We start from the raw sequence: 17,151 nt of genomic DNA, 5'->3' as shown, positions 1-17,151 counted from the left end.
TTGCATCAGGTTTGTAGCAAACATTTCATAGGCATTAAAATCTGCTTTCAAGCTTCTTTGGAATAGCAGCTTCTGGGTCATTGCAGGCATGTTAGTGATAGGTCAATGCTATCCAGCAAGGAAAAACCCAAGGACACTACACAACTACTAAAATTATAGGCAATGAAATGGCCAGATTGGTATGAGCATGTTCCAATGACTCAACACCCAACCAAAACTTTGTGATGGCTGGATATTAACCAATGTCACAGGTACCTAGTATGCTAGATATTCAAACAGCCTCACACTGAAAGGTATTTAGATTATGCCAAAACTTAAGGCAGAGGAGGCCGTTGTGTGTTGAATTAAGTATGGTAGAGAACGATTAAGGAAAAAAGTGTCAAGCATTTATAGCTGAGATATCCTTGCATTGTAGAAAAGACAGGAGATATTAGACATGATATCAGAAAGACAAACTAGCCCATGTTCTAGTAGAGTGAAAACATTCTACTCCCAAATAATAAAACAGATATGACAAAAACATTGTTTATTATTGACAAGACTCAAATACTTATCAATAGCACCATGTTTAGGTTCATTCTTTACATTAAATACAAGCAATGCACAAAATACAGTGAATTTCCTTTAAAAACTGGAAACCCTGGTGATTTTAGCGCACCTTAAACAGTATTGGAGCACAGTCACAATGGGATCCAGGCCCTCAGTGAAGAAAGGGAAGGCTTATGGAATAGCCAGTCTGTACAATGAGTGCACTTGCTATGCTTTTATACAGAATGTACAATAGACCAGTTCACAAAACAGGGAGACAAATGAAAGTGACCTTTGCAGTTAAGAACTCCAAGCAATGTCATATGGCCCTCTTCTGAACTTCACTAAGCTGTACAGAAGGCAACTCAGATATAACTCAAGCCCAATTAAAACCCAGAGTTAGACCTGTATTAAAAGAATGAGATAAAAGCCTCAACACTGAAGGCTTATGTGGAAGCTTTAACCTTATTTAATGAGATCTAAGCTCAAATATGGTTTCTCCTAGGCTGCCTTTTAAGTCACATTTTATTAATGCTATTAAATATGACAGGAATGCACTGATCACCCTCCCTTTACTCCCCCCAACCAAAAAATTCACCAATTTGTTTTTCAAAGCAGCATGTGTGTTAACCTAAATATTGATTCTTGTAATGCTGCAGTAAAATCTGACTAGGCCAATTAGTACAAAATATATAGGAGAAAAATGTGAGAACTGAAAAGTTGATTAAAAAAATATGCCAATTTGCAGAATGTCAGTACTGCAAAAGTGATTTAAAAAAAAAAAGACATGAATCCCTTTTGTTGTATGGCTTCTCAGAACCACTCTTACACAATTTACAATTTGTACACTTTTTTAAATGCAAATAAACTATTGCAATTCAGTTGTAAATAGCCTGTCCCCCACAGCACACTGTTTATGGCTGTTCTAAGTTACAGAAGTATGAGAAACACGCATAACTGATCACTGAACAGTGAACTAAGAGCCTGTTTTTTTCACCCCACAAGGAACACTCCAGCCATACCTATTCAAAGATGGCACTTTGCAAAACACTGACATAGTAAGAAAGGTATCCTTAGCAGCTTTGCAAAGCTGTATAGCTTTCTACTTTAGATGTGTTAGAAAAATAGTCTACTTCCGATGTAGACAATTCAAGGAAAATGAAATGAAAGGACTTTTAGTCACTCATCTTACTAACAGGGAATCAAAGAACCCAAAGAACAGTCCAAAAAAAAAGAGCCACAAACGAGTTGTCAACCATGAAGGCTTCCACATACACTGAAAATAGAGGTCAAATATACAAGTTGTAGCTGGTGGTGGCCCGACCAAGGTGGTCGCCAACTTGTTTGACCTTTATTTCTATTCATCCCAATGGACTATCTAGTAGCTATGCTACACAGTCTTATCTGCATGGGTTCACCATCTTCGATTTTTTCCATGAACAAAGTACGTGACCCACAAACTCCACTGTCCCAGGAAGCAGAATGCCAGGCTTAACTCATTTCTGCTTGGGTGCCTTGTCCCACCCCATTTGGGATGCTCCTCACTGGCACAGATCTTGACTTGCAGTGTCTTGTGCCCCTCTGGTGAAAGCACTATTGGGCATTCGTTAGATGTGATTCCTTTTGTGCGACATGGGCAAAAATTTGTTACAGCAGCAGACACTCACTTCAAATCAGTCTGACCATGAAAACTGATTCGAACAGTCATTTGTATTAGTGAGTACAGGTCACCGAATCATATATGCCAAGCTTGCACCCAGTCCAGCCACACCTGCAAAGGCCATTAGAACATTTCTGATACCACCTTCCACATCCTCTACATGGAAAAATTCAACACATCCCTCCTACAAAAAAAGAAACACACTGTTAAAAGGCAGAATAAGATCCAGACAGCATTACATAACTACATGAAAATAGCCAGGCAACTCACTTGCTTACTGTCATTATGGTTTCAACTGCAAGGGCACTATTTGCTTTTTAGGACATTTTATAAAAGGCTTTCAAATGAATAATCCTTAGGCCCTCAGACTCCTTTTCTTAGGTGGCCTGAATTCAAAATTCTTTACGAATAGGCTGCATTTTATAAAAAGCAGTCAATTTGTCCAGCACCAGCTGAAATTCCAGTGTTAGAACAAAACAAAAATCAGTTGAAGTCAGTGGACGAGTTATTCTTCCACTGACTTGTTTTATTAACATGGAAATTTCCATGAAAAATAAACAAACTGAAAATGAAGACCCCTAAATGTGCCTCAGTCACTAATGAAATCCAAAATTTCAGGATAGCTTTGCTCTACCCATGTTAATAGCCCCAAACTTACCCAGCCATTATGCTGTACGATCCAGGCCCGGTTGTGTGTCATAAGGAAGTCAGTAATGCTTTGTGCTAATGTATTGATGCTGTTTTCTAAATGTATGCTTTTCAGATGCTTTGCAACAAACGCCCCAAAGCATATCAGCGTGGTAATTCTACCCCAGTTTGTTACTCCATCACTGAAGACACTGAGTGCAACGGTGGAGACACATTTTATATCCTCTTTGTGTTTTATGTCTAGCTTCCGGAGCATTCCTGTAAAATAAAGAAATGTATTATTACAAAACAGCTAAATAAATACTACACATAAACTCAAATTTGAGCCAGATTATAAAGTCTCACAATGCCAGTTTTATATAATGGCAAGAGATGTATGGACCAACTGTTTTCTTACTTGTGAAGAGCCATAAATAATGCATCAACACCACCACTAGCTGCCAATGATAGTTAAAATGACATCTGTCAGATGGCTCTACAGCCTCAAAAGCTCATCCTATAAAAACCCAAAAAGACATAGCACCACAGATTCCAGTTTCATCCAGAACCAATGTGCTACTAGAACTCAAAGCAATTAAGGATACACAAATTAAGATTAAAGAAAAAAATATTTCCTAAAGATATTTTAATCACTAATTCAGTCCACACTTTATAAACTAGCCCTACAGTGTGACCCCCCTTAACTTGTTAGCCAAAAAGATAGGATTGGTTTGCTCTGCATAATTACATTTTAATATTTAGAAGTGACAATTTGTATTTTTAAGCATGGGAATTTTTGTAGAATTTTACTTCTACAAACAAATAAATGCAAATTTAGTATAAATGGAATAAATGAGAAATTTTCCACTACATAGAATACAGTCAACATAATGAATTATAAGGATGTGTTAGCCTACTAGTACCTTAACCACTTTAAATATTTACAAGGCTGTTACTATTTTTAGAATGCAAGTTACACAGTATTAAATATCAGCAGTAGCAAGAAAATGGCAAAGTAACTTTCTCACAGAATAACACAACTTGTCTCCAAAACATCTTTGATAGTTATGCACCACTACAATACTTTAACCCTGAGTTGGTCAAAAATTAGACAGCATAAAACATTCCAAGTACACAACCCACTCGTTTTGTAAAGGCATTTTAGTTTTCATACCAAGTCGTCAAACACTAAATTTTTCAACTATGGCTTCCCTCCAATGGGAGAAGCCCAAAACATGAATAAAAATTTGATTATGGGAACAAAAAAAAACCTCCCACACTCGTTAGCCCATATTGCCTTCTCTACCCAAGCCAGTCATTTCTTTCCCGCACATACTCCCAACTAGATTTCATGGCACTATTAAAAAGTTAGCTTATCACCAAGACAATCTTTCTGAAAGCAGTAAATTAAAGTCTGAAACAAGTATCCGTAGGTAGTTCTAGGATCTACATCTGGGGCAACTGCCGTCAAGCTTGCCGACCTGATAGCCAGGAAGCTCACACCCCCTTCCCTCAGGTCCGCACGTCGGTCTGTTCACATCTACACGACAGTCAACGTGTCCCAGGGACCCTTTTAAACTCTGCAACCCCCCCAAAGCGAACCTGCCCAAAAGCCAAGAGGGGCGAGGCACCCCATAGCTTCTTCACTGCAAGAGACAATCGGAAGTGCCAGCTACAGCAGGAGAAGAGGGCCAACCCCCCCCAGCAAATAAAGGCAGTCCCCCTCCCCACTTTCCTCTAAGGGGCACTAAATCACCACCCGTGATGTCTTTAAACCAGCTAAGGATATCTACTGACAGTTAAGCGGGATCTTTTCCGTGATAAATACACACACAATGTCTACCGTTCAGACAAATCCAAAGACATATTAGAGAGATATACTCGTGCATGGCTCCCTCTTTAGCCCCAGCCCAGCTCCTCACCTTGGAAGGCCAGCTTGTGCTTATCCACGATCCCGTCGCCCACCCTCCGCAGGGTCTCTAGGGCCTTGTCGTGCTGGGAGCCGCCGCCCCCCCCGCAGTAGCAGCAGGCTCTTGGGCCTAGGGCGGCCGGCGTACATCTGGTAATAGTCCGTCACCAAATCCAGGGTAAGGTGGTACAGGTCGTCCGTCACCGGGGAGACAGCGCCGGCCTCGGGCTCCGAGAAGCCCTCGTCCGACTCGGGCGTGCCGGGCGGCAGCGGCGAAGGCAGGCCGCCGGCCTCGTCCACCGCGCCAGGGGTCAGCTGGAGGCTGCGGGGCGCCTTGACCGGCGCCGGCTCCGCGTCCATGTCCGAGCCCGAGTCGCCGGAGTCCGCCTCGTCGTCGTTGTCCAGCTCGTCGGCGACGCTCTGGAGGCGCGCGACCAGCGCGGGCTGCGCACGACGGCACCACAGGCAGCGCCGCGCGCCCGCCTCGTCTGCGCAGGCGCAAAACTCGTCCTTGGCGTGAGGCGTCGGAGTCTCGGCGGCCGTAGCCGGGACCGGGGGTGTCCCGCCACAGTAAAGATTCAGCTGCAACACGGCGCTCGTAGTACTCCGCTTTAGACTTAGCATGCTCTGGCTCATCTTGAAACTGACTTAATTACAAAAAAAAAAAAAAGAAAGAAACCCTACAAGCTACGTTTCTTTCGTCCGGCTCGGGGCTTCCCTCGAGCGGAGCTCCTAGTAGTTAGATCGCTTAGTCAGACTGGGCGGAAGCGAGGGCGCGGGTAGTGGCTTTTCAGCAGTACGTCACGTTACGTAGCTGCGTCCTGTTACACGCTCCTCCCCCTTGAATCCACTCCACCCCTCGGGTTTCCATATTCGGTATTATTACTTTCTGAATGGAGGGAGGACGGAATTTCCGGAAATTTCTTGAAAGAGGAAAAACTCTGAGCATTCCCCCTCTATAGAATGCTCCTTACCTTTAAGGAGTATTGTCAGCCGTTTGCACGCTGCGATCTTTTCCATTTTCGTTGTGAACTGCTTTCCCTCTCCCGCATTCTGGCACTCTGCATTTTCATCTCTTTCAGAGAAACATAGAAATGACGGCAGAAAAGAACCAAATGGCCCACCCAGGCAGCCCAGCAAGCTCCCGTTTCACAGACTGCCAAGGTCATGGCTCTTATTGGTTACTGTTTGAGTACATTTTCCCTCTACTCCCTGCCGTTGAAGCAAATAGCAATGTTGGAGTTACATCAGAACTGTAGTATCAGGCTTATTGATTATGAGGTAGTAACCACCGCATCAAGCAAGTTATCCCCATGCTTATTTGTTTTCCCAAACCGTACAGTTCAATGATGGAGTTGCACCAACATTATGAAGGCTTATTGGTTAAGGGTGAGAACCACCACACTAGCAAGCTACCCCGATGCCTCTTACTTCATTCCTCTCTTCTTTGCTTTAGGAATCCAGTGTTTATCCCATGCCCTTTTGAAATCTTTCACTGTTTTTGTCTTCAACATCTCCTCCGGAAGGGCATTCTAGGCATCCACCACCCTCTCTGTGAAGAAATATTTCCTGACATTGATTCTGAGGTGTCCACGCTGGAGTTTCATCTCATGGGCCCTAGTTCTACTAATTTCCTTTTGGTGTTGATCGTGCCTCATTAAAACCTTTCATAAGAACATAAGAAATTGCCATGCTGGGTCAGACCAAGGGTCCATCAAGCCCAGCTTCCTGTTTCTAACAGATGCCAAACCAGGCCACAAGAACCTGGCAAGTACCCAAACACTAAGAAGATTCCATGCTACTGCTGCCAGTAATAGCAGAGGCCATCCCCTAAGTCAACTTGATTAATAGCAGGTAATGGACTTCTCCTCCAAGAACTTACCCAAACCTTTTTTAAACCCAGCTACACTAACTGCACTAACCCCATCCTCTGGCAACAAATTCCAGAGCTTAGTTGTGCATTGAGTGAAAAATAATTTTCTCCGATTAGTCTTAAATGTGCTACTTGCTAACTTCATGGAGTGCCCCCTAGTCCTTCTATTATCTGAAAGTGTAAATAACTGATTCACATCTACTTGTTCAAGAGCTCTCATTATTTTAAAGATCTCTATCATATCCCCCCCTCAGCCATCTCTTCTCCAAGCTGAACAGCCCTAACCTCTTCAGCCCTTCCCCCGGCCTTAATCGGTTCCATCCCCTTTATCATTTTGGTTGCCCTTCTCTTCCTTCTCCATCGGAACTATATCTTTTTTGAGATGTGGCAACCAGAATTGTACACAGTATTCAAGGTGCGGTCTCACCCTGGAGTGATACAGAGGCATTATGACATTTTCCATTTTGTTAACCATTCCTTTCTTAATTCCTAACATTATTTGCTTTTTTGACTGCTTCAGCACACTGAGCTGAAGATTTCAATGTATTATCCACTACGATGCCTAGATCTTTTTCCTAGGTGGTAGCTCCTAATATGGAACCTAACATCGTGTAACTACAGCAAGGGTTATTTTTCCCTGTATGCAACACCTTGCACTTGTCCACATTAAATTTCATCTGCCATGGATGCCCAATTTTCCAGTCTCGCAAGGTCCTCCTGCAATTTATCACAATCTGCTTGTGATTTAAGTACTCTGAATAATTTTGTATCATCTGCAAATTTGATAACTTCACTCGTCTTATTCCTTTCCAGATCATTTATAAATATATTGAAAAGCACCAGTCCAAGTACAGATCCCTGAGGCACTCCACTATTTATCCTTTTCCACTGAGAAAATTGACCATTTAATCCTACTCGCTGTTTCCTGTCTTTTAACCAGCTTGTAATCCATGAAAGGACATCGCCTCCTATCCCATGACTTTTTAGTTTTCTTAGGTCCCTCTCTTGCTCCGGGCACAGCCGCCCTTCACCCCCCATCCCATACAGTTCTTTTCACACCCCAGCTGCATGACTCTGCACGTCTTGGCATTAAGCTCTTCAAACTTCCTTATATCCCATCTCATTTTCTCCACTCTGTTGCAGATCTTAGTATCATCCACTAACAAACTTTACCTTCTATCCCTTCTGCATCATCGCTCCTAAAAGACAGAACAGAACTGGTCCCAACACCGAACCTTGCGGCACTCCACTTAACACTGTTCTTCATTCAGAGTAGGTTCCATTTACCATCACCCGCGGTCTTCTATCCATCAATCACGTTGTAATCCACTCCACCACCTTGGCACCCCCTCCCAAGCTTCCTATTTTTTTTTAATGAGTCTTCTACGTGAGACCGGATCAAAGGCTTTACTAAAATCCAAGAAAATCACATGGCTTGCGCTTTGCTGATCCAATTCTCTAATCACCCACTCAAAGAAATCAGATTCGTCTGACAGGACCTTCCCCTGGTGAATCTCTACTGTCTCAGGTCAAGCAACCCACCAGACCGTAGGTAGTTCATTATCCTTTCCTTCAGCAGAGCCTCCATTCATTTTCCTGCTACCGAGGCGAGGCTAATCAGCCTGTAATTTCCAGCCTCCTCTCTGCTCCCACTCTTGTGAAGCGGGACCACCACCGCTCTTCTCCAGTCACTCGGCACCACTCCCATTTCTAGGGATCTATTGAGCAGGTCACTCAGCAGATTCGCCAGCACATCTCTGAGCTCCCTCAGTATCCTAGGATGAATTTCATCAGGCCCCTCTCCCTTTCTGTCCTCTCTTAACAAGTTAAAGCCCAGTATGGCCGTATCCCAATTGTGAGATTCCATGAACCATGCGCCTCCGAAACAGCAACAATGTCCAAGTCCACCTCCACCATTAGGGCTTGTGGTCATAGCTTTCCAGTGTTGCTCATTCCGTTTACTGCTTATCTTGGACTTGTTTTTTGCCTTAGGCAGCTGACTTTTGTTATCCCCTTCACCCATTTCTTTTGTATTTGGTTTTATTTTTGAGTGGCAACATTACAGTGTCCTTCTGCCACCCTCAACATTTACTTTAAATGCATTATGACATAGGATTTGAATTTCGCTCTTAATAACATTTTTTCTTCCACTAGGCCTTAATTTGTAAAGCACTGTGTACACAGATGAGGCATCGAAAGCTATAATATGATTATCATGCTAGTCCTAACCTTTGTTTCTAACATCTTTGAACCGTCTCTAAATAAATCCATTCCTCCCACTGGTGGCAGCTGCACTGCAAAGTCACTGTCCTCCGCTAACAAGGCAGCATCACAGCAGGTACAACCTCGTACTAAAGCGTCATCCCTCGCTGGTGTGCTCTTACTGATTTTATTGAACCATGGCCCTTTAAATAGCACTAAACCTAGGGAACACTCCATGACACCACCAAATTTAAGAAAGTGGGTTTTGTTTCCAGTTAATACACAAATAAACTGTGGAATTGGTTGCTGGATAAAATGGTCAAAGTTAATGATTTAGCTGCGTTTAAAAAAAAAAAAAAGATTTGCACAAGGGTCTGGAGGACAGGTCCATCAACACTTGTTAGATAGACATAATGTTACGGCCCCGGGCCGTCCCCCGGATCCCCTACTTACCCCGAGGCCGGCTCGGGTCGCCAAAGATCCATCGAGCCTTTGCTGCGGCTCTCCCTCCTCGAGGGAGACGCCGGCATTTCACCGCGGCTGGCTCCGCCCCCTAGGCACGCGCAGGGGCTGGGGATTTAAAGGGGCCAGCGCGGGAAACCTCTGGGCTATCCCAGGATGACGTCAGACGCCCAGACTATTTTAGCCCTGCTTCCTGGTTCCTTCTTCGCCTTGCAATGAGGTTCCTCAGGTCTCCTGCCTGCTAGTTGCTGCGTTCCTTGGATTGCTCTTCGTCTTCGACCCGGCTTGGCTCCTGACCTTCCTCCGTCTTGTCCATTGGCTCCGGTATCTGACTCAGGTTTTGACCTGGCTTTGCCCACGACTCCGTCTTCAGCTTCTGTCTTTGGCTTGTCATCCTCCGACCTCTGGTTCTGACCCGGCTCCATCCATGAGTCTCCCATCTCATCCATGGCTTGGTTCCTTCTGCGACTCCTGGCTTCCGACTCGGCTTCGTTCCTGGACTCCGACTTTGGCCATCGTTGCTCCTCTGGTTCCTGGTGTTTGCTGGCCCCGAAGATTCGCCTAAGTCCCAGCGGCCGGGCCCCTACGGGCTCCTCCTGGGGGGGCTCCGGCTTCCAGGGTGAATCTCCAAAAGTCCCAGCGGCTGGACTCCTAAGGGCTCCTCCCGGGGGAGTACCGGTCTTCAGGGTGAAGACTCTTCAGTCACCAGGGCCCAACGTCAGCCGTCTTTCCTCTGGCTGCCGAGTCCTTGGTCGCATAGGACTCCGCCTTAGTCCAGTGCCTAAGCCTCCTCCAAGTTCCCCGAACCGCCTCCCGGTTGGGACACTTGCTGTGGACCTCTACAGCGCTCCATCCCGTCCCAACCGGCATTCTTATGGCATTGTGTCTACTTACCTACCTTTCTCCAACATCCAGCAGCAATTCTCTTTCTGCTGCTGTTGGTTCACAGCTGCTATGAAGTCTGTGCTGTCTCCAGTATCATTTTCTTCCATCAGGACATCTCTCCCCCGCTCCTGCCTGTTAAACAGCAGACACGAGCTTGACATCATTGACAAGTGTGAAACCTGGGATGCAGATCTATGGCAGCATCGTGCCTAAATCTTCCAAGCTGCCATAGTTTCATCTGTGACATCAGGGCACAGACGGATAAGACACAACATACACAAGCAGGCCAGTCCAATAAATGTGCGCAGAAAATGGGCGCTCGGTGTTGAGGACCCGACTTTCCTAAACCGCGCTCAGCCACCTCTCCTGGGCATGCCATCGCATATTTAAATGGGGAGGGGGTGTGTTTCGCACTAAAAAGGAGGTGCTAGGGACAAATGTGCGGCCCTAGCACCTCCGCGGCACTGGGCACACAGGAGAGGTGTCCGTTAAGCGGGTTGGGAAAACGGACGATCAGTCTACGTCCGTAGATTTTTTTTTTTTTAAAATCAATCCCTGCTTTATTTGGTTCCTCCTTAGTATCGCTACGATTCTAGTAGGTGGAATCAAAGAAAGCAGATTTTCAATGCACCCTCGAGTGTGGCATACCTTCATGCTAGCCCTGGGCTGGCACTAAATTTGGCACGTTGCAAGGGCACATTGGCCGAAGGGAAAATTTATTGGAGATTAGCTAATCGCCTCATCTACACAAATTCCCATGTGATGAGCGCTATTAGCTACGCGGCAATTTGGACGCGTTAATCCCCGTATTGGATAGAGGGTTATGGACACGCATCCAATCGCATGTTAAGCTATGCACAGCAGCTAGGGCACACTATCGGATCGGCCCAATAAGGCGGTCTTCTAAACTTTGTGTTTAAAAAAAAATACTCTGACAATGTTTTAAGTGCTTTTTTTTAACCATAACGCTTTGGCCAAAGACAGAGACTTATTTGACCACAGTTGCCTCTTAAAAAAGCTGGGCCTGCTATAGCCAGACTTCACATTTACACATTTTGCAAGCAGGGGGGTTGTACCACACTGCTGATTGTGTTGAGAAAAAAAAAAGAGCAGAGGGCCAAAATCCAAACTTCTAATATCTACATTCTAAGCTGTAGGAGCTTCATGGTAATCCAGAGGAAGGGAGAAAAATCTCCCCTCAGCTCCTTGGGCAATTTGCAGCACAGCAAAATAAAAAAAACAAACTTCCTCCTGACTCCTAAACAGAGATCAGTATTTCGCCCACGTCAATCCTCAACTCCCATCATGGGCTGCAGGGTATGAAAATGGGATAGTTTAATGGTATGTACAACAATGACACATTAATGGTAAGGAAAAATCAGCAACAATACTATTAAACAGTCAAAAGGCAAAGTTTTGGAAGGTTTGCAAAGTACAAGGCCTACATTTGCAGCAGCCGCTTAGTTTGGTCCAAGACCTTGCTCTGTTGCTAGCCACCACACCTCTGTTTTGTCTGAAAACAAAGACATTACACCATAAACAAGCACCATTTAGCAAGCACTGGAAACTCTAATATCAAGGACAGGGCTATCAACCTTTGTTTTCCTCCTGCTTAGTGTGCACTTGTTCTCTTACCACCCTGGACTTCAAGTGCTAATTTAGAGCCAAGAAGTCTGACCAGCCTGGCAATGGCAGCAAACGGGAGGCACAAAAAGCACGAGGCTCCTAATAGCTTGGACAGTTTGTGAACAGCAGGGGACCTAGGAAAGACACATTCTTACACCCCCCCCCCCCCCCCCACTCAGCTCCTGCTTGGGTGAGAGGAAGCATCTTGCCATCCACTTGGCTATAGTTTGGCACCTGATGCTCCCACCTCATTTTGCTGACATCACATGCATTGGAAAAGCCAAAAACATAGACGATGTTGTTAAAGACTGACTTGGTGCAGCCTGCTGTCATTCTCCTCTCTTTTTTGTCTGTCTCACACATGCTCGAATTCCGACATAGCCTGGCTTGGTGTTGGTCTGTTTCCAGGTGCTCACCACCTTCTCAGGCGAAAAAAAAAGTTATTACCTTCCCTTTGAGGTTCCAGCCCTTCAGTTTCATGATGATCCTTTGTCCATGAGGGTCTCATTTTACAAAAAAATGCTTCCTTCTGATAACTCAGTGAAGCTTGCCACATATTTGATTATTATATCACCTAGATGAGAATACATCTTTAACTCCTTAGGTTTCTCACTCTCAGGTCGATCCAGTAAAGTGTGCTCCGTCGGAGCGCACTGTCACCCTGCTCTGGACGCGTGTTTTCCCTTACCCCTTATTCAGTAAGGGGAGGAAAACACGCGGCCCACCCGCGGCACCTAATAGCGCCCTCAACATGCAAATGCATGTTGATGGCCCTATTAGGTATTCCCGAGCGATCCAGTAAGTAAAATGTGCAGCCAAGCCGCACATTTTACTCTAAGAAATTAGCGCCGCCCAAAGGTCGGCGCTAATTTCTTCCAGCGCCAGGGAAGTGCACAGAAAAGCAGTAAAAACTGCTTTTCTGTGCACCCTCCGACTTAATATCATAGCGATATTAAGTCGGAGGTCCCCAAAAGTAAAAAAAAAAAAAAAAAATTTTTTAATTCGGCCCGCGGCTGTCGGGCCGAAAACCGGACGCTCAATTTTGCTGGCGTCCGGTTTCCGAGCCCGTGGCTGTCAGCGGGCTCGAGAACCGACGCCGGCAAAATTGAGCGTCGGCTGTCAAACCCGCTGACAGCCGCCGCTCCAGGCCAAAAGGAGGCGCTAGGGACGCGCTAGTGTCCCTAGCGCCTCCCTTTCCTCGTTTGCACCGCGTCGCCTAATTTAAATACTGGATCACGCGCACCGGCAAGGGGCCGGTGCGCGCGCCGGGAGAGCGGGCGTTAGTCCGCTCTCCCACGGACTTTACTGGATCGGGCTGTCTATAGGCAAGAGAATTACCATAAAACAAAACTGCCATACACCACCCATGCAGGCCAATGCCATACAGTGTACTCAGGCTAATGCACAGGTAAACCTGCGTCCATAAACCCTTATGCAATAAGGGGATTTGCGCATCCAAAACACGGATCCAAACCAGCACTCAGCATCTGTAAATGGCATGTTGATGAGGCTATTAGCTATTCCCCTCATGTAAAAAATAGTTTTTCTGTAGTTCCTTCAACTTAATATCATGGCGACATTAAGTGAGAGGAACTGAAAAGGAGCAACAAAAAATATTACATTTTTTTTTAAGTCTTGCCAGTTAGGTTAACGGACACTCAGCTAATGAGTGTCCATGTTCCTAACCCGTGGTGTCCGTTTTCCTAACTCGTGCACAGCCACTGCTTCCGGGCACCCACTGCCGAGGCGCTAGGGACACCCAATCTGCCCTAGCGCCTTTTTAAAGCAGGGTCTCATTTGCCTAGTGCTGCACGTGCCCAGGAAAGGATGGGTATGTGTTAGAAAAGCGGGCGCTCAATCAAAAGTGACCGTTTTTCGCGCACAGATATTGCATCGGCCCGATGGGAGGATCGACAAGAGATGTACTACAGGAGAGTTTTCGCAAATTCCTCTTCCTGCCAGTATCCTGATAGCTAGTAGAGCTGCACTATACAATGCACATGTGATAAATCCCTTAAGTGCTATTTTATTCAACAGAGTTGAACTGTTAATGGGTATTACAAATCTATTCATAGGAGGCACTTAAAAGCACTTACACAGACAAAAGTAGATAAAGCACTGGGATCTGATGGGGGGTATGCTTCAGAAAAGTGAAGCAACTCAAGGTAGTACTGACTGCACCCTTCGCAGATCTGTTTATCTTCTCCTCAGAAACAAGGAAAGACAGCTTCAGTGTAACTTCAGTAGTAGTAAAACTATGGGAATAGTAAAGAAAAGGAAAGCACAATACCTTGAAGTGCGGAGCTTTCAGGACCCTAGACAAAATGTTTCATGAGCTGGGGGGGGGGGGGGGGGCTGTCAAAGCTGACTGAGTTCTTGGATGAAGACTGCTAAACAAATTAGACAGTCTGGGAATAGGGCAGAAAGCTGTTAGGGTGGTGCTCAATGGTATTCATTCTTACAGCAGCCGCGATCGATCATGGGTGGGAGTAGAGGTGTTAAGGAGACAAACAGGGGAAGGAATTTAAGGAATTCTAAACAAATCTGGCTTGGAAAATTTTAGGCTCTCTGCCTCTGCTAGTACAGAAAGGCTTACTGGAGGCCTGCAGATCATTCTTGCAGAAGGATTTATTAATTTGAAAATGGCCAAAAAGCATCTGCGCAGATTGCTACCGGTATCTGATTTGAGAGAAATGACTTCTGTACCAAGCTTCACCCTATGACCCTCGTTTCCTTCTTTGTTCTTTTATGATTGTACATATGTAATCCACCCTGAACAGTTTTTTAAAAATATAGCAGAATATAAACATTTTAAAATAAATATAGTATCACACAGTCTATTAGTATGAAAACTCCCCAGCTGCTTTGAGGCACATATACACCTGTTTTATAGCTATATGGAACCAACATGATAGGATTATATGTTAAATTTGTGTGTGGCAATTTGTGCAGATGCACACAGCTTGCTTGTAAAATTAAGCTAGGCTGCCCTCTACTGGCCAGAAGAAGGAATTCTCCACAATCTAACAGCCCCACCTGTACCAGCCTCCTGAAAGGGGAGGTACAGACTGTGATACATTGCAGGAGGACCTTGCAGGACTTGAAGATTGGGCACCCAAATGGCAGACGAAATGTAATGTGGACAAGTGCAAGGTGTTGCATATAGGGAAAAATAACCGTTGCTGTAGTTACACAATGTTAGGTTCCATATTAGGAGCTACCACCCAGGAAAAAGATCTAGGCATCATAGTGGATAATACTTTAAAATCATCAGCTCAGTGTGCTGCAGCAGTCAAAAAAGCAAATAGAATGTTAGGAATTATTAGAAAGGGAATGGTTAATAGAACGGAAAATGTCATAATGCCTCTATATCGCTCCATGGTGAGACCACATCTTGAATACTGTGTACAATTCTGGTCGCTGCATCTCAAAAAAGATATAGTTGCGATGGAGAAGGTACAAAGAAGGGCAACCAGAATGATAGAGGGGATGGAAGAGCTTCCCAATGAGGAAAGGCTGAAGAGGTTAGGGCTGTTCAGCTTGGAGAAGAGACAGCTGCAGGGGGATATGATAGAGGTCTTTAAGATCATGAGAGGTCTTGAACAAGTAGATGTGACTCGGTTATTTTCACTTTTGAATAATAGAAGGACTAGGGGGCATTCCATGAAGTTAGCAAGTAGCACATTTAGGACTAATCAGAGAAAATTCTTTTTCACTCAACACACAATAAAGCTCTGGCATTTGTTGCCAGAGGATGTGATTAGTGCAGTTAGTGTAGCTGGGTTCAAAAAAGGTTTGGATAAGTTCTTGGAGGAGAAGTCCATTAATGGCTATTAATCAATTTTGCTTAGGGAATAGCCACTGCTATCAATTGCATCAGTAGCATGGGATCTTCTTAGTGTTTGGGTATGTGCCAGGTTCTTGTGGCCTGTACGTACCCGGATCAGTCCAGACCATGGGATGTACCAAAGCTTCCCTAGACAGGGTGGGACCTTGACAGTCCTGCTCGACGCACCTGCCGCCCAAAAGGAACCAATGTCGAACAAAAGTAGGCAGAGACTTCCAAGTAGCTGCCCTGCATATCTCCTGCAGGGAGACCGACTGGCTCTCCACCCAGGAAGCCATCAGAGAATGGCTTCCTGGGCCTTAAGGCCCTCCGGGACTGGACATCCCGGACAGATGTAAGCAGACGAGATCGCTTCCTTCAACCAGCGAGATGTCATAGTCTTAGAGGCGTGTTTGCCCCAGTTGGGGCCACTCCATAAGACAAAAAGATGATCCGATACTCAAGTCATTAGTCACCTCCAGATAACGCATAAGAACGCGTTTCACATCCAGATGGCGGAAATCATCCCCGCCAAGGCTTGCAATGTCGGTAGGAGAGAACGCAGGGAGCTCCACCGACTGATTGACATGAAATGAAGACACAGCCTTCGGTAAGAATGACGGGACAATCTTAAGACAGACCCCGGAGTCCGAGAAACGTAAGAAGGGTTCGCAGCAAGACAATGCTTGGATCTCAGACACCCGCCTGGCGGAGCAAATAGAAACCAGAAACACCACCTTAAGTGTCAAATCCTTGAGGGTAGAACAGCAAAGGGGCTCAAAAGCAGCCTGACAGAGCGCCCAAAGGACCAGATTCAAACTCCACAAGGGACAAGTGGGACGCAATGGCGGCTTCAAATGTTTGACCCCTTTGAGAAAACGGACAATATCCGGATTAGACGCAACCAAGTAGCCTTCGAGGCTTCCCAAGAGAGAACGGAGGGCAGACACCTGTACACGGAGCGAGCCAAAGGAGAGACCCTTAGAGAGGCCACGCTGGAGGAACGAGAGGACTAGCGAGACTGGAGCCGAATGTGCCGTAATGCCCGCTTCATCGCAGACCAGCTTGAAAACCTTCCAGACCCGGACATAGGCGAGGGAAGAAGTTTTGCGAGCCTGCAAAATAGTAGAGAAAAACCTTGCCGATGCGGGTATCGAAGCGAGCCCCCAGGAACTCCAAGACCTGGGTCGGGTGGAGATTGCTCTTGGAAAAATTGACGATCCATCCCAGGGTCGAGAGAAGAGCATGTACGCAGTCCACCGCCTGGCGGCATAGGGTTTCCGACTTGGCCCAGATTAACCAATCGTCCAAGTACGGGTGAACCAGCACACCGTCCTTCCGAAGGGCTGCTGCCACCACCACCATCACCTTGGTAAACATGCGTGGTGCTGTGGCGAGACCAAAGGGCAGGGCCCGGAACTGGAAGTGTTGGCCCAAGATGTGGAACCGAAGAAATCTCTGATGTTGGGGACGGATCGGTATGTGCAGGTAGGCCTCCGTCAGATTGCGTGAGGCCAGAAATTCTCCCGAATGGACAGTCGCTATCACTGCCC

The 17,151-nt window shown here is 45.8% G+C and overlaps 1 protein-coding gene across 1 annotated transcript; it reads right to left on the bottom strand.

Moving 5' to 3' along the window:
• Positions 1–511: 511 nt before the first annotated feature.
• On the bottom strand, positions 512–5,493 carry MCL1 (MCL1 apoptosis regulator, BCL2 family member). Its single transcript, XM_029580775.1, is given in 4 exon segments — positions 512–2,372; positions 2,847–3,094; positions 4,738–4,870; positions 4,872–5,493. Coding segments are annotated over 4 exon segments (987 nt in total). The 5' UTR covers positions 5,361–5,493; the 3' UTR covers positions 512–2,255.
• Between the last annotated feature and the right edge of the window lie 11,658 nt (positions 5,494–17,151).

Source organism: Rhinatrema bivittatum, chromosome 16 (assembly GCF_901001135.1).
Source record: "Rhinatrema bivittatum chromosome 16, aRhiBiv1.1, whole genome shotgun sequence".
Taxonomy (NCBI): domain Eukaryota; kingdom Metazoa; phylum Chordata; class Amphibia; order Gymnophiona; family Rhinatrematidae; genus Rhinatrema; species Rhinatrema bivittatum.
Note: the sequence above shows the minus strand (reverse complement) of the source record. Positions and strands in the feature narration are given on the sequence as shown.